Genomic DNA, 12,350 nt, shown 5'->3' with positions numbered 1-12,350 from the left:
AAGCATGGAACAAAGTTCAAACCTGCTTTGGGATTTCCCAAAGCATGGAAAGAGCGCACTAGCCTCATGTTCACTCGACAGTACACCAACTTCTCTAGCTGGGTCGTGCTCAATTTGTTCCCGATCTTCGTGTGCACCAAGGAATATGCACTCCAATTGCGCTCACAAGCGCCAGCTGAACAATCCTGATGGCAATGTAGTAATGTACACGAGGTGCAAATCTTTAGAGGACAAAAGTGCACAAGGTCAACATTTTAGGCACAATACACAAACATGTTACAACTTGAGTACCTGTTGCTAATTGGACTATTTTCTTATTTTTAATGATTAATTTCTTTTTTAGGATATTTTATTATGTGCACTAAGAACTGTTAAAAGATTGTAGCTACAGGAACTGCCATCAAGAACGGACAACTCTGATGTGTCATTTGATGGGTGACGGTAAACATCGCGAAGGAGTTTCCGTACGTTCGGTGGAAAGGGCCGGGTTACGAGTGCCCCTGATGCGTCACATGATGGGTGACGGGTGCATCAGTAAGGGGGCATCCCGTAGGCTAAGGAGGAAATCCGAACTGAGTAAGAAAATACGCGTAAGAACGCAAGCACAAGAATAAAGATGGGTTCAATGAAGCTTTTTACGAAAAGCAGGAACAATCGCGGGAAGGCAGACGCTTTCCCGCGAGGAATCTATGTTTGCATTGCATTCGTGCATGTGGTTGCATCCAAGGACGCCTGGGAAGTGTTGTGAAATGCATTGGTTTTAACTTATAAGGTTTTATTGAGTTTTTGGGCAGGTTCAGACCAATTTTAAAATATGCCGGCCGCCCACTTAATAAGTGGGCAGCCACTTAGAAGATAAAGCAACAAAACTAGCCAGCGAATTCTCTCTCCCTATTTCGGGTAGAACAGCGCAAAAAAAAAAAAAAAAAAAAAAAAAAAGCCCGCGATCTCTACGCGAGCAGCTATTCGTGCCGTGGCCAGGGAGCTATAAAAGCACCACATGCCCTCACTCAAAGGGGGTACCAACGTCAGCAAGAGAAGACTCTGCTGCAAGAGATCGCGAGACTACGAAGCACGGAAGTCGCTTTTCCCGCGCAAGAGCGACAGGTATCTATTGTGGATTCGCCATACGAATTGTTGTCACGTGTTTGTGTGGTTTGTTTTGCAGGAATCTCCCGTCTTACGGAAAGGCCCTTCACGGGAAGTACGGCTTCACGCCTAAGTCCCTTACGGGAAAGTACGGCTTCACGCCTAAGTCCCTTACGGGAAGGAACGGCCTTGTGTCCAAGCCCTTTACGGGAAAGCACGACCTTCGGGTCTAAGATTACAGAACGGAGGGGTTTCCTCGGGTTCTCGTGCTTGTATAAGAATTCTCCCTGAATAAAAGAATACTCTTAACGGGGGGGGGGGGGGACCAACCCATCTTCTGGTCCCCAATACTGTGTCGATCTTCTCCCTTCTCTCATGTTTCCAAAGAATTATAATTTTCAGATTTTCTAAGTGCTTGTGTACGTTCCCGTTTTGTGACAGTACCTGAGAGAGAATACGTAGAGCTAGCTTGCAAATTTGCGGAAGACGTGAACTTCCATAGTTCTGCCACCAACTTAGGGGAAGCTTGGTAGCCTTGGGTCTCACTGCAACACTCCTCATGAAAGTAGGACCCAAGTTGTTCATGAAGCTTGAAATCTTACCATCTATGATCAACTGCTCTTCCTCGCTAAACATGAGATTGAGGTACTCCGAACGAAGGGTCAGCAAGGCCATGTTTCCAAAAAGCTCGGGCTTCTTGTAGAAGGGATGGAGTATAGTCGCCATCCCATGAATGGGACGACGCATATACTGCCATCGACTATCTACAATAGCTAGAATGTCATTTCGTCTGCAAGTTCAAAAAGAACAATCATTGAATCTGAGATTGGCAGATTGCCTAACATTCTATTTCAGAAAAAACAAGGTAAGCAACCTAATGAATCAATGATTCTTAGTACTTACCGCTCTAGAGGTAGTGTCCTGCACGTCTCAACATGTCCTCTCATCTGCATGAAAAGGTGAAATACTAGACCAAGGGTAGATCCCTCCATATCTGTCACGTGCAAGAGAACAAAGAGTGGCTGAAGAGCCACGGCAAAGCTATGCACCTCTGTCCAGAAGGCTTCATCTAGAACCTTCCTCTGAATGGCCTTGGTAGGCTTCTGTCCTGCATGGCGCATTAGGCGCCACTTTGGATCCACAACAGTCTGCAAAAGTGGGTCCCTCAGCCTGTACAATCTCTGAAGAACAAGGTTCATGTATGCAAACCTGGTCTTCCAGGGCCGCACCATATCCAATGTGCTGTGGCTCCTGAAAATCGCTAGAGCTTGATGCTTGTTGCGGAAAAAAGTGGTAATCCTCGTTGCCTCAGACACAATAGGCTGAACCCATGGCAATTTTCCTATGTCCTCCATGAGTAAGTCTAGGCAATGGGCGGCACATGGAGTCCACACAATGCGAGGGAAATCCCTCTCTACCATATCACCCATGGCCTTGCAATCGCTAGCATTATCGGTAACAACTTGCAAGTAGCCAAACAATGTACATTGAAATAGTAGAGGTAGAACAAAAAAACACAAGGAGAAGAGATGCCAGCAGCAAGATGGGGAGATTGAATTTACATGCACCACATTCTCCTTTCCCACCTCAAGAATGGCTTGACGAATATGTTTGTAGATGAACTCTGCAGTGATCTTCTCACCTGCCTTTCCGGCATCCACGGCTCTCAAAAAGTACGTACCAAGGCAAGAGGAGACTAGAATGTAGATGATGTGGCGTCTACGTACATCACTCCATCCATCAGAAATGATAGAACACCCAAAAGTCTGCCACCCAGCTTTTACTGGAGTGACTGCTCTGTCAATGACCGCTTTCTGCTCATCTAGCACACTTGTACGCATCTTGTTGTAATCCAAGCCAGTCCACGACTCTGTGGGGCCAACCTGAGAAATGGCTCTGACCATCCTCTTCCATTGATCTGTTCGAAGCACATTGAATGCAATATTGCACTCTACAAGAGTGCGAGTAATCTCCATCTCTGCTATCTTTTGTCTCTCTTTCACCCAAGACTGAGAGTTTAGGCGTGAAGGCAACGTGCTTTGCCTCGGTGCATTGGTGGGAGCTGTAGACTGTTCATCCCCAATGTCCTCCTCATCATGCCCTGCTACACGAGCTCTTTTCCTACTAGTGCCAACACTGGAGGGCACACTAGTCTGAGAGCCAGTACCCATCCCTCCATCTCTTGGATTGTCACCAAGGTCCCCAAGTAATGCATCTTGCAAGGCATCCTGTGAAATCGAAGACCCTCTCGAAGGTGCACTCGATGCTGAGGAGAAATGCCCTCGAATTAGGTTTTCCTTGATTAGAGGTGGAATCTTCTCATAGCCATCGCAATGATTTGTAGTACCTCTCCTTGTAAGATGCTTGAGAACATGAGAAATAGTACTTGTCTTGCTTTCCCCACAGTATTTGCACTGCCACTGACGAGTACTTGTCCCTTGCTGACTCGGCGTAGTAACTACTCGGATCACGTGGGTGTGCGTGTCCCACTCTGGGTTGGGTTTGCGAGGCATCTTACTGATCACCTGCAAGAGAGGAGCACTCACTGTTCAACTGCACTCTGCACAGTACCCGTGTGTCACTGTGTTCTTACAAGTAACCAGAAGCGCATAAAATTCAGCCGCTCAAGGCGTTTTTCGATAATACCTCCCAGCGCCTGAAATAGGGCCAAATTCAAAAAAAAAAAAAAAAAAACACCGGTACACTACATATCCGTACGTACGGTACGGTACGGATGTATTGTATTGATACGATCCGTACGTACGTACGGATGCAACCTTGATAGAAAATGGACCATACATACGAAATGAGAGTTTAGGACACCTCTTATTTCATTGCTTGAGACGTTGGTTCATGATCCTTAAAAACACCCAATCAATTTCCTTGAATGAATGAGACATTTTGTCGATGCTAATTAGCATGCCTAGAATAGGACCTCTTAGACTCTAGTCAGAGACCCGTTGAAAGATGAAGATGTTATGTGCAACAGAAGTGATTTATGGTGTATGCTCAGGATGAGTGCTCAGTGTGTACTCAAGGTTACTTTTACTGAAGGGTTAGAGAGCCCCCCTTTACTTCACAAGTGTTGTGCAAAACACCAAAACAAGAGAGAATGCGAAGTGTGAGCGAAAGTGGAACTTTTACTGAAGGGTTAGAGAGCCCCCCTTTACTTCACGAGTGTTGTGCAAAACACCAAAACAAGAGAGAATGCGAAGTGTGAGCGAAAGTGGAGAGAGAGAGAGAGAGAGAGAGAGAGAGAGAGAGAGAGAGAGAGAGAGTGAGAGAGAGAGAGAGAGAGAGGAAAGAGACCAGATGGGGTCCCAAACCCCCCTCCAAGGGCCCCCCTCTCTATTTGCTAGAGGTATATTTGCTTTAGATTGCACAATGCTGGTACAATTGTACTAGATGCTGTAATGCTGATGATGGTTGCAGTAGATGCGGGTACAACGAGGCTAAAGGCTGGAAACTGAAGGCTGATGATGCTATGGGCTGAAATCTGAAAACGCTGAAGATGCTTCGACTGAAATCGTGACATTGACAGGATCACCAGCATCATGAAGACTCAACTTCACACCTATTTCCATAGGTGTATCAATAGGTTTGCAGTCCTCAAGTCCAAACTTACATCGCAATGTCTCTTTGTAGCTTGTTTGGCACAAGGCAATACCACTATCACATTGCTTAGACTGTATACCCAAGTAATGATGCAAAACCCCCAAATATTTCATCTTGAAAGTAGCATTCAAATCAGCTTTGAATTCAACAATGTGTCTCATTTGGTCGAGTGGTTAGCAAATCATCCACCTAGAGAACGGCGATGAGAAGTATCACGCTTTACATACAAAGTGTTTTCTATTCGAATGTTACAAAAGCCTCATTTAACCAAATGAGTGTCAGCTTTCTCATATCAAGCATGAGGAGTCTGCTTCAACCCATACAAAGCTTTCTTACATCTGCACACTTTATTTCTTCTCCTTTTATGAAAAAACCGTGAGGTTGTGTTGCATAAATATATCACCATTCAAAAAAGAAATAACAATATGTTATTGATGTACATCCCATCCAAAATGAGCTGCCAATGCACATAGAAAACGCACAGTAGTCATACGACAAGTGGGACCAAAAGTCTTTTCATAATCTATGCCTTTTTTCTGTGCATAACCTTTTGCAACAAGCTGAGCATCAATCTCACCATCCAGCTTATGTTTCAACTTGTAAACCCACTTTGTACCAATGGCCTTTTTGCCAATAGGCAAATCACATAAAGTCTATGTGTCATTTTCTATAAGTGCATCATATTCTAATTACATGGAAGCCATCCAATTTTTTGAATTATGCGCTTCATCAAATGATAGAGGCGAAGGGCTGAATGCTGAGGGCAAAACGCTGGTGGCTGATGCTAAAAACGTTGGCAATCGGGACTGTCACAAAGTGATGACGTGGCGGACAACAGAAACCCTAAAATTCCTGCAAACCCTAATTTCTGCCAGAAACCCTAATTTCCGGAAATCGTGGAGGCTTTATTATTATTATTATTATTTTTTGAAATGATGAGCGACGCGAATTTTGCTTTTTTTTTATATAAAAAAAAGAGAAAAGACTCTCTAAGAGAGAGAGAACTAATGCTTTTTATTTTAAAAGCTTTTGGGGCTCTGCTTTTGGGCATCCCTTGTATCTTCAATAAGTGGTGAGGGCTTCACTTCTCAGAGCATCTGGACGCAGAGTCTGAGAGTGAAACCCTAACCGCTCTCTTGTACTTTGATGATTGATTATTATAAAAAGAAATACCGAAAGGGGCGCCAGTCTTTGGGGCCAATATCTCTAGGCACGGAACTCCGCCGAGCCAGTGCAAATCTATTGTGATCTGTGAATTGTTTTGAAGTGGTTATTTGGTGCTGTCGCGGTTGATTCTTGACTTGGAGTGTCCAAGTCTGTTACAGTGGTATCAGAGCACGGCCGATTTCTCTTCTACGGGAAATCCGATCCCCGAATTTTTTTTTCCGCGGCACCTTATGGCTTCACGCAATGATCAGTCGACTCCTTGAAGTTAGAAGCTTCTTGGGACTGTGTTCGTACTACAGGCGGTTCATACGAAAGTTTGCAGAGGTTGCTTCCCCTTTGCATACCTTGAAACAGAAAGGAGTACCTTTTTCGTGGGGATTCACAGAGGTGACTGCCTTTTGGACATTGAAAGAGAAATTGACTACGGGACCTATTTTGACTTTGCCTGACTTGCAGAAGTCATTTGAAGTATATTGTGATGCTTGTGGTCGTAGTTTGGGTGCGGTCTTGATGCAAGAAGGCCATGTCATAGCTTACGAGAGCTGTTTGTTCTCTAGGCCGGAGATGACATCACAGATCTATGAGAAAGAGCTTTTGGCGGTTATCCATGCTCTTACTCAGTGGCGGCATTACCTACTCGGAGCGGATTTTATTGTCTTTACAGACCATCAGAGTTAGCGCTACTTCTTGTCACAAAAGCAGCTTTCGGAAAAGCAGATGCGGTGGGCAAACATCTTGTCACAGTTTCACTTCCAGATTGTCCATGTGTAGGGACAGAAGAATGTGGTGGCAGATGCGTTGTCTCGGAAACCATTGGTTATGGCTATTTCCGCGATACATCATAGGAGCTTCGAGGATATGGTCGATCGGTATGCCACAAATACAGATTTTGCAGATATTTTTCACACGGATACGGGAAGGGGAGACAGCAGTTGGATACTCCCTGCGGGAAGGCTACTTGATGAAAAAGACTATGTTGTGCGTTACACAGCCGTTGAGGGATAAGGTTATGACTGAATGCCACTGTCCACCTTTTACGGGTCACCGCGGCATTGATACCACCATGAAAGGGGTAGAGAGATACTTCTTAGGGCCGAGACTCAAAAAGGATGTGGAAGAGTTTGTGCGCAGTTGCTTGGTATGCCAGAAGGTCAAGTTTGACAGGCATAAGGCACAGGGATTGTTACAGCCTTTACCCATACCCACCCACCCCAAGGAAAGTATTGCAATGGATTTCATTTTTGATCTCCCAAGAACACAGAATGATCACGATGATTTTCCGATCACATGGCACGTCTGAGACAATTGTCTCCGACAGAGACCCCAGATTTATGAGTTTGTTTTGGAAGGCAATTTGGGAGAACATTGGCACGCAGTTGCAGTTCTCGTCATCGTTCCACTTGCAGACTGATGGGCAATTTGAGATTGCCAATTCAATGATTTTAGATTTATTGAAGTCTTGTATCTTGGATCAGAAGACTCAATGGGAAAAGAACTTACCTTTGGTGGAATTTGCCTACAATAACACGATACACTCGTCGACGGGGAAGGCGCCATGTGAGATTGTTGAAAGTGCTGCGAAGGTTCCATCCTTCGTGAGCACGAAAGATTAGATATTTGAAGCGGATGAATATTCGTGAGATTTGGATACGGCTTTTGCCAAGGTTCGCGAGACTTTGCAGGAGTCTCAAGAACGACAGAAAAAGGCAGCGGATCGCCATCGTCGCGACTTGAAATTGAAGGAGGATGATTGGGTGCTCTTACTTTTGAGAAGGCACGCCTACGAAAGAAAAAGGGAAAGGAGAGGCTTTTTCCAAAGCTTAGTATGCGATACTATGGACCTTTCCAGATTACTGAAAAGATAAATGATGTCTCCTTCTGATTGAAACTGCCAGATACTTGGAGGATTCACAATGCATTGCATGTGAGTCTCTTGAACCCTGTTAAGGGTGATGTGCCTGATGATCGGGACCCTGATGAGCAACCCGAAGTGGAAGAAAACGAGGAGATCCTTGTTCTTGAACATATTTTGGCACATAACGATACGAAGAAAGGTAAAGTCCGAAGGCGGTTCTTGGTTAAGTTCAAGAACTTTCGTGCATTTGATGCGAAGTGGATGGAGGAGGAGGACCTAGCAGACACTCCTCGGATTGTGAAACTTTACCTCGATGTTTTGGTTTAGCATAGTCTACTCCAAACGGAACCCAGAATTCAGCTTGGCCGGAGATCTGGTGCAGTGGGATGCACAAGAGGGGAGTCACTCCGCTCCCTTGTCAATAGATTCCTCGATTTTGATACTAAAGTCACTGATGTCTCTTTGAGCTTCAGGGATACTGAGAGCTGACAGTATTCTGCTGGATGACTTTATGAAATGGAATTCCTGATTATGATACTGATTTGTTCTTGACTTCTTGTGAGTGTAGGAACTGATAGCCGAAATGACTGCAGCATTTTGGTCTGATTGATCTCGAATAGACATGGTTGCAATAGGGGTTAGTCAATCGGACATCGATGAGGTCCCGATTGGACCTAGATGTGATTGCTAGCTACATTGCCGATAAATCATGGTCTAAGATCCGAATGAATGTTGAATGTCATGTGATGTCCTATGATGTCTGGTGATGTCCTGTGATGTCGTGTGATGTGATTGTCGATTTTGTACATGTGCTAGATGTGTGTTCCTAGTACGTAGGTACTAACAGTCAGTGTCTGCTAAGATGGTTTATGGCTTTTGTCGGTTTTGCAAGCGTAATCGCGGTCGATTACAATGCTTTCAAGAGGGGGGTATGTCACAAAGTGATGACGTGGCGGACAGCAGAAACCCTAATTTCTGCCAGAAACCTTAATTTCCGGAAATCGCAGAGGCTTTATATATATATATATATATATATATATATATATATATATATATATATATATATATATATATATATATATATATTTGAAATGATGAGCGACGCGAATTTTACTTTTTTTTAATATAAAAAAAAGAGAAAAGACTCTCTAAGAGAGAGAGAGAACTGATGCTTTTTATTTTAAAAGCTTTTGGGCATCTCTTGTATCTTTAAGTAAGTGGTGAGGGCTTCACTTCTCAGAGCATCTGGACGCAGAGTCTGAGAGTGAAACCCTAACCGCTCTCTTGTACTTCGATGATTGATTAATATAAAAAGAAATACCGAAAGGGGCGCCAGTCTTTGGGGCCAATATCTCTAGGCACGGAACTCCGCCGGGCCAGTGCAAATCTATTGTGATCTGTGAATTGTTTTGAAGTGGTTATTTGGTGCTGTCGCAGTTGATTCTTGACTTGGAGTGTCCAAGTTTGTTACAGGGATTGAGTTTTCTGATGGAAAACGCAGGGTACCGCTGTAAGAAGGGAGCTTGTAGTGCATGTGCTCCAAGTCCTTGTGCTTCTGCTCCTTGCCTCATCTCTAGCGCCCCAAGGCTGCCTCTATATTTCCAAATTGCTGGGTTGAGGAGCTTATAATTTCAGCACACAATTTCTTTATTTTTGTCAGAAGTCACTTATAATTTTAATGCCTCATAAGAGGTGGTTCACTGGCAGTTAAGAGGCGGTTCACATGCGGTTTCCATGTGGAATGCTAATGCTTGGTGCTAATGGGTTGTGCAATCAGAGGGTATGTAAGTACTCTTAAGTGCATGGAGATGCACGTCCTACGTACAGACTCACAAGGGTGCCAGAACACTTTCTAGGTTGACCTAAGCCCTAGAAGTAGGAGTTATAGCTTGTCCACATACACATACGGTTAGATGTGCACGTGACAAAAGAAGTGGTACCAACTTGCAGAACCAAGATCAGAAGCCAAAAATGGAAGGACTTTCAATGTTTATAAGTCATATCAACTTATAGGTCTTGTGCGATGGGGCCGAAAGGGACTAAAGGCTAAAACGAAGGCATAAAAGGGGCTGATGACGTGGCAATTGTATGGACCAGCAATTTACGTTGTTGACTTGGCTTATCGTACGGACTTCCTCAAATAACACTGCTAGCGTGGCACATGTACAGATTTCCGTGATTTGCGTTGGGAGCTTTAGGGATAGCTTTTGGGACCTAGATGCTTTTAGACTTGAATCTTTTCAAGTACATTGCTTTTGGAAGGCCCAGGGCCTGTAAATAAAGTGTAAATAAAGTCAGTCTCAGGCAGATACGGTTGGGAGCAGTGCTGAATGAGGACCCTCGGATATTGTACTTTGTGAAGCAATAATATTAAAGAAATACTAAAAGGGGTGCTAGTCTTTGGGGCCAATCTCTCTGGGCACGGAACTACGCCGTGCCATGTTCTCTGTCTCTCTCTCTCAGTTCTATTCAGCTCTTTCAGTTTGCATTCGTGTGTTGTGGTAGAATCCATGTGTCTCGCGGAAAAAGGATCGGATTTCCCGGTAGAAGAGAAATCGATTGAGCGCTGATACCATTGTTACAGACTTGGACACCCCAAGTCTAGAACCTGGCACGACGCACAAGAGATAATCACTTTAAAATACTTCACACTTAATTTCACAGTTCAATTGAGTTGACACGGCCCAACGTAGTTCCGTGCTTAGAGAGATTGGCCCCAAAGATTGGCGCCTTTCGGTATTTCTTTTTGTATTAATGCTTGAGCAAATTATAGTTGCCCATGGGTCTCTTTTGCTCATTGGCTCGTCAGCACTTGTGAGCCAGAAGGAGCCCATGGGACTTATTTAAAGGCCCTTGGCCATGGGAAAAGCAATACATGAAAAGCTGTCAAACTGAAAAGCAATTTGCTCCAAAAGCTAGCGCTAAATCAGCCTGCGCTTTCTGCGGAGTTGTATACGGCTTGCCACGTCAGCACAACCAACGTGTTTTGCAGAAGTCCGTACGGCCAGCCATGTTAGCACTTCAGCGCAATTTGCGGATTTCCGTACAGCAGCCCGCTAGCCAGTCTCTTTTGTTAAGTCTAGTGTCCCTAGGGCCTTGTCGGGAGGTGCCCTATAAGTTGGGACAACTTATGGACATGCCACGTCATCAGTTTGTGACAGCCTCGGCAACTACAGAAGCTGCCGTGCGAGGTGTCTCCAAGACAGTCCCAATCTTTGAACCAATCCTGGAAAGGAGCGGAAGGTACTCTCTCTTCAAGCCTGGGAAGTAGACCGAGATGGGAAGGTCTGCCCTCTCCACGAGAACATCAGTAACTGGATCAAATCCATGGCGCCACTGTCGAAAATGAGCTCTAGCTGCTCGGATGGCAAGGGGGCTCATCGCAATGACCTTGGATGCCATCTCGGAAGACTCAAACTCTATCTGGTAGTAGCCGCGCCCGAGAAGCTGAACGTTGATGATCTTGCCCACCTTTGCTAAAAGACGAGCTTGGAGGAGATCTCACACCTCCCCTCTGCTAGGTTTGGTGTCAATAATCTTGCAGATAACAGAGGTGGCCTGAAGGCGTGCCACCTCTCCCTCAAACCTCGCTTACTCTGTCAGTGAAAGAGCAAGTCGGATGGTGGGTTCCGCGGGGTCAGGCGAGGGGGCTTGTGTCGAGTCCCTATGTGGCGCTTCTGTTGAGTCCCTTTGTGACAGAGCAGAATGCTCCATCTGTGTCTGCTGCTACGACGGTGAATGAGAGAGGAGCGAACGCGGGACATGACACCGAGGCGAGGTCGGATGGCGGCGACCGTGTCCTAAGAAAGCAAGGGGTAGGGGATGAGGAGGCGGGCTGGGGGGGGGGGGGGGGGGGGGGTAGGGGCGCGCAGGGCGGGTAGCGAGCAGCGAGCGATTCCCCGATCTAAAGCAATGGTTTTGTCAAGTCTTATTGTTTCAAAGGTGGGGTTTTGGGCTTACATCCAGACAGTTATGCAATGCTTGGTTCCACGTCCTATTTGGAAAGAGGCTCTATAGATTATTTGGTTGGAATCTTTAATTTTGTCACCTTGGCCCCCGCCCCCCCCCCCCCCCCCCCCCCCCCCCGGGCAACCAACCAAACCACCACCGCCACTATTCTCTTTTCCTTCTTCTTCCCGGTGGATGTGGTTGTTCATGAGGAAATTTTAGAAGGGTTGTGATGCCTACAGTCGCTTTACACTTAGATGCTGCTATGAGTACTCTCAGATGTTGCGCATTCACCCTCCAAAAAATAATGTAATTTGTGTGTATTACTTGAATCTGATTAAACTCTTGTTAACTTTTTCAGATCAGATGTTTTGGGCCAAGTCATGCCTCTAGTAGGGAGAGACTGGAGCCAATATGGAGTAACTCGACTTTTTTCTGCTATCAAGGCAAGTCTCTCATATTATTGCAAATTTTGATTTTGTCAGGATGTTTCAATTGGTGTGATTCTTCAACTTTTCTCCTTCATTTTAAGGCTTTTTTACTGTAATTACTAGAATTTCCGGGGGTTTGTGAGGGTGGCAACTTTATATGAGATTCAGAACCCTAGCTTCGGTCATGTCAATGTCATCCATGGCAAGCAGACTAGACTGCTTTTTTGACTTCAGAAGCTGAGAAT

The 12,350-nt window shown here is 45.2% G+C and overlaps 1 protein-coding gene across 2 annotated transcripts in view; it reads left to right on the top strand.

The window, feature by feature from the left end:
* LOC147434230 (phosphatidate phosphatase PAH1-like) overlaps nucleotides 1-12,350 on the top strand; it is a 51,056-nt gene that overhangs the window by 26,590 nt on the left and 12,116 nt on the right. For both annotated transcript variants that reach the window (XM_086490797.1, XM_086490796.1), the window contains one exon: nucleotides 12,036-12,120. In XM_086490797.1, coding sequence (XP_086346923.1) covers nucleotides 12,036-12,120 — 85 coding nt within the window. The remainder of the gene's footprint in view (nucleotides 1-12,035; nucleotides 12,121-12,350) is intronic.

The sequence above is a fragment of the Adiantum capillus-veneris genome, chromosome 19, assembly GCF_014529385.1.
Source record: "Adiantum capillus-veneris isolate H3 chromosome 19, ASM1452938v2, whole genome shotgun sequence".
Classification (NCBI taxonomy): Eukaryota; Viridiplantae; Streptophyta; class Polypodiopsida; order Polypodiales; family Pteridaceae; genus Adiantum; species Adiantum capillus-veneris.
Note: the sequence above shows the minus strand (reverse complement) of the source record. Positions and strands in the feature narration are given on the sequence as shown.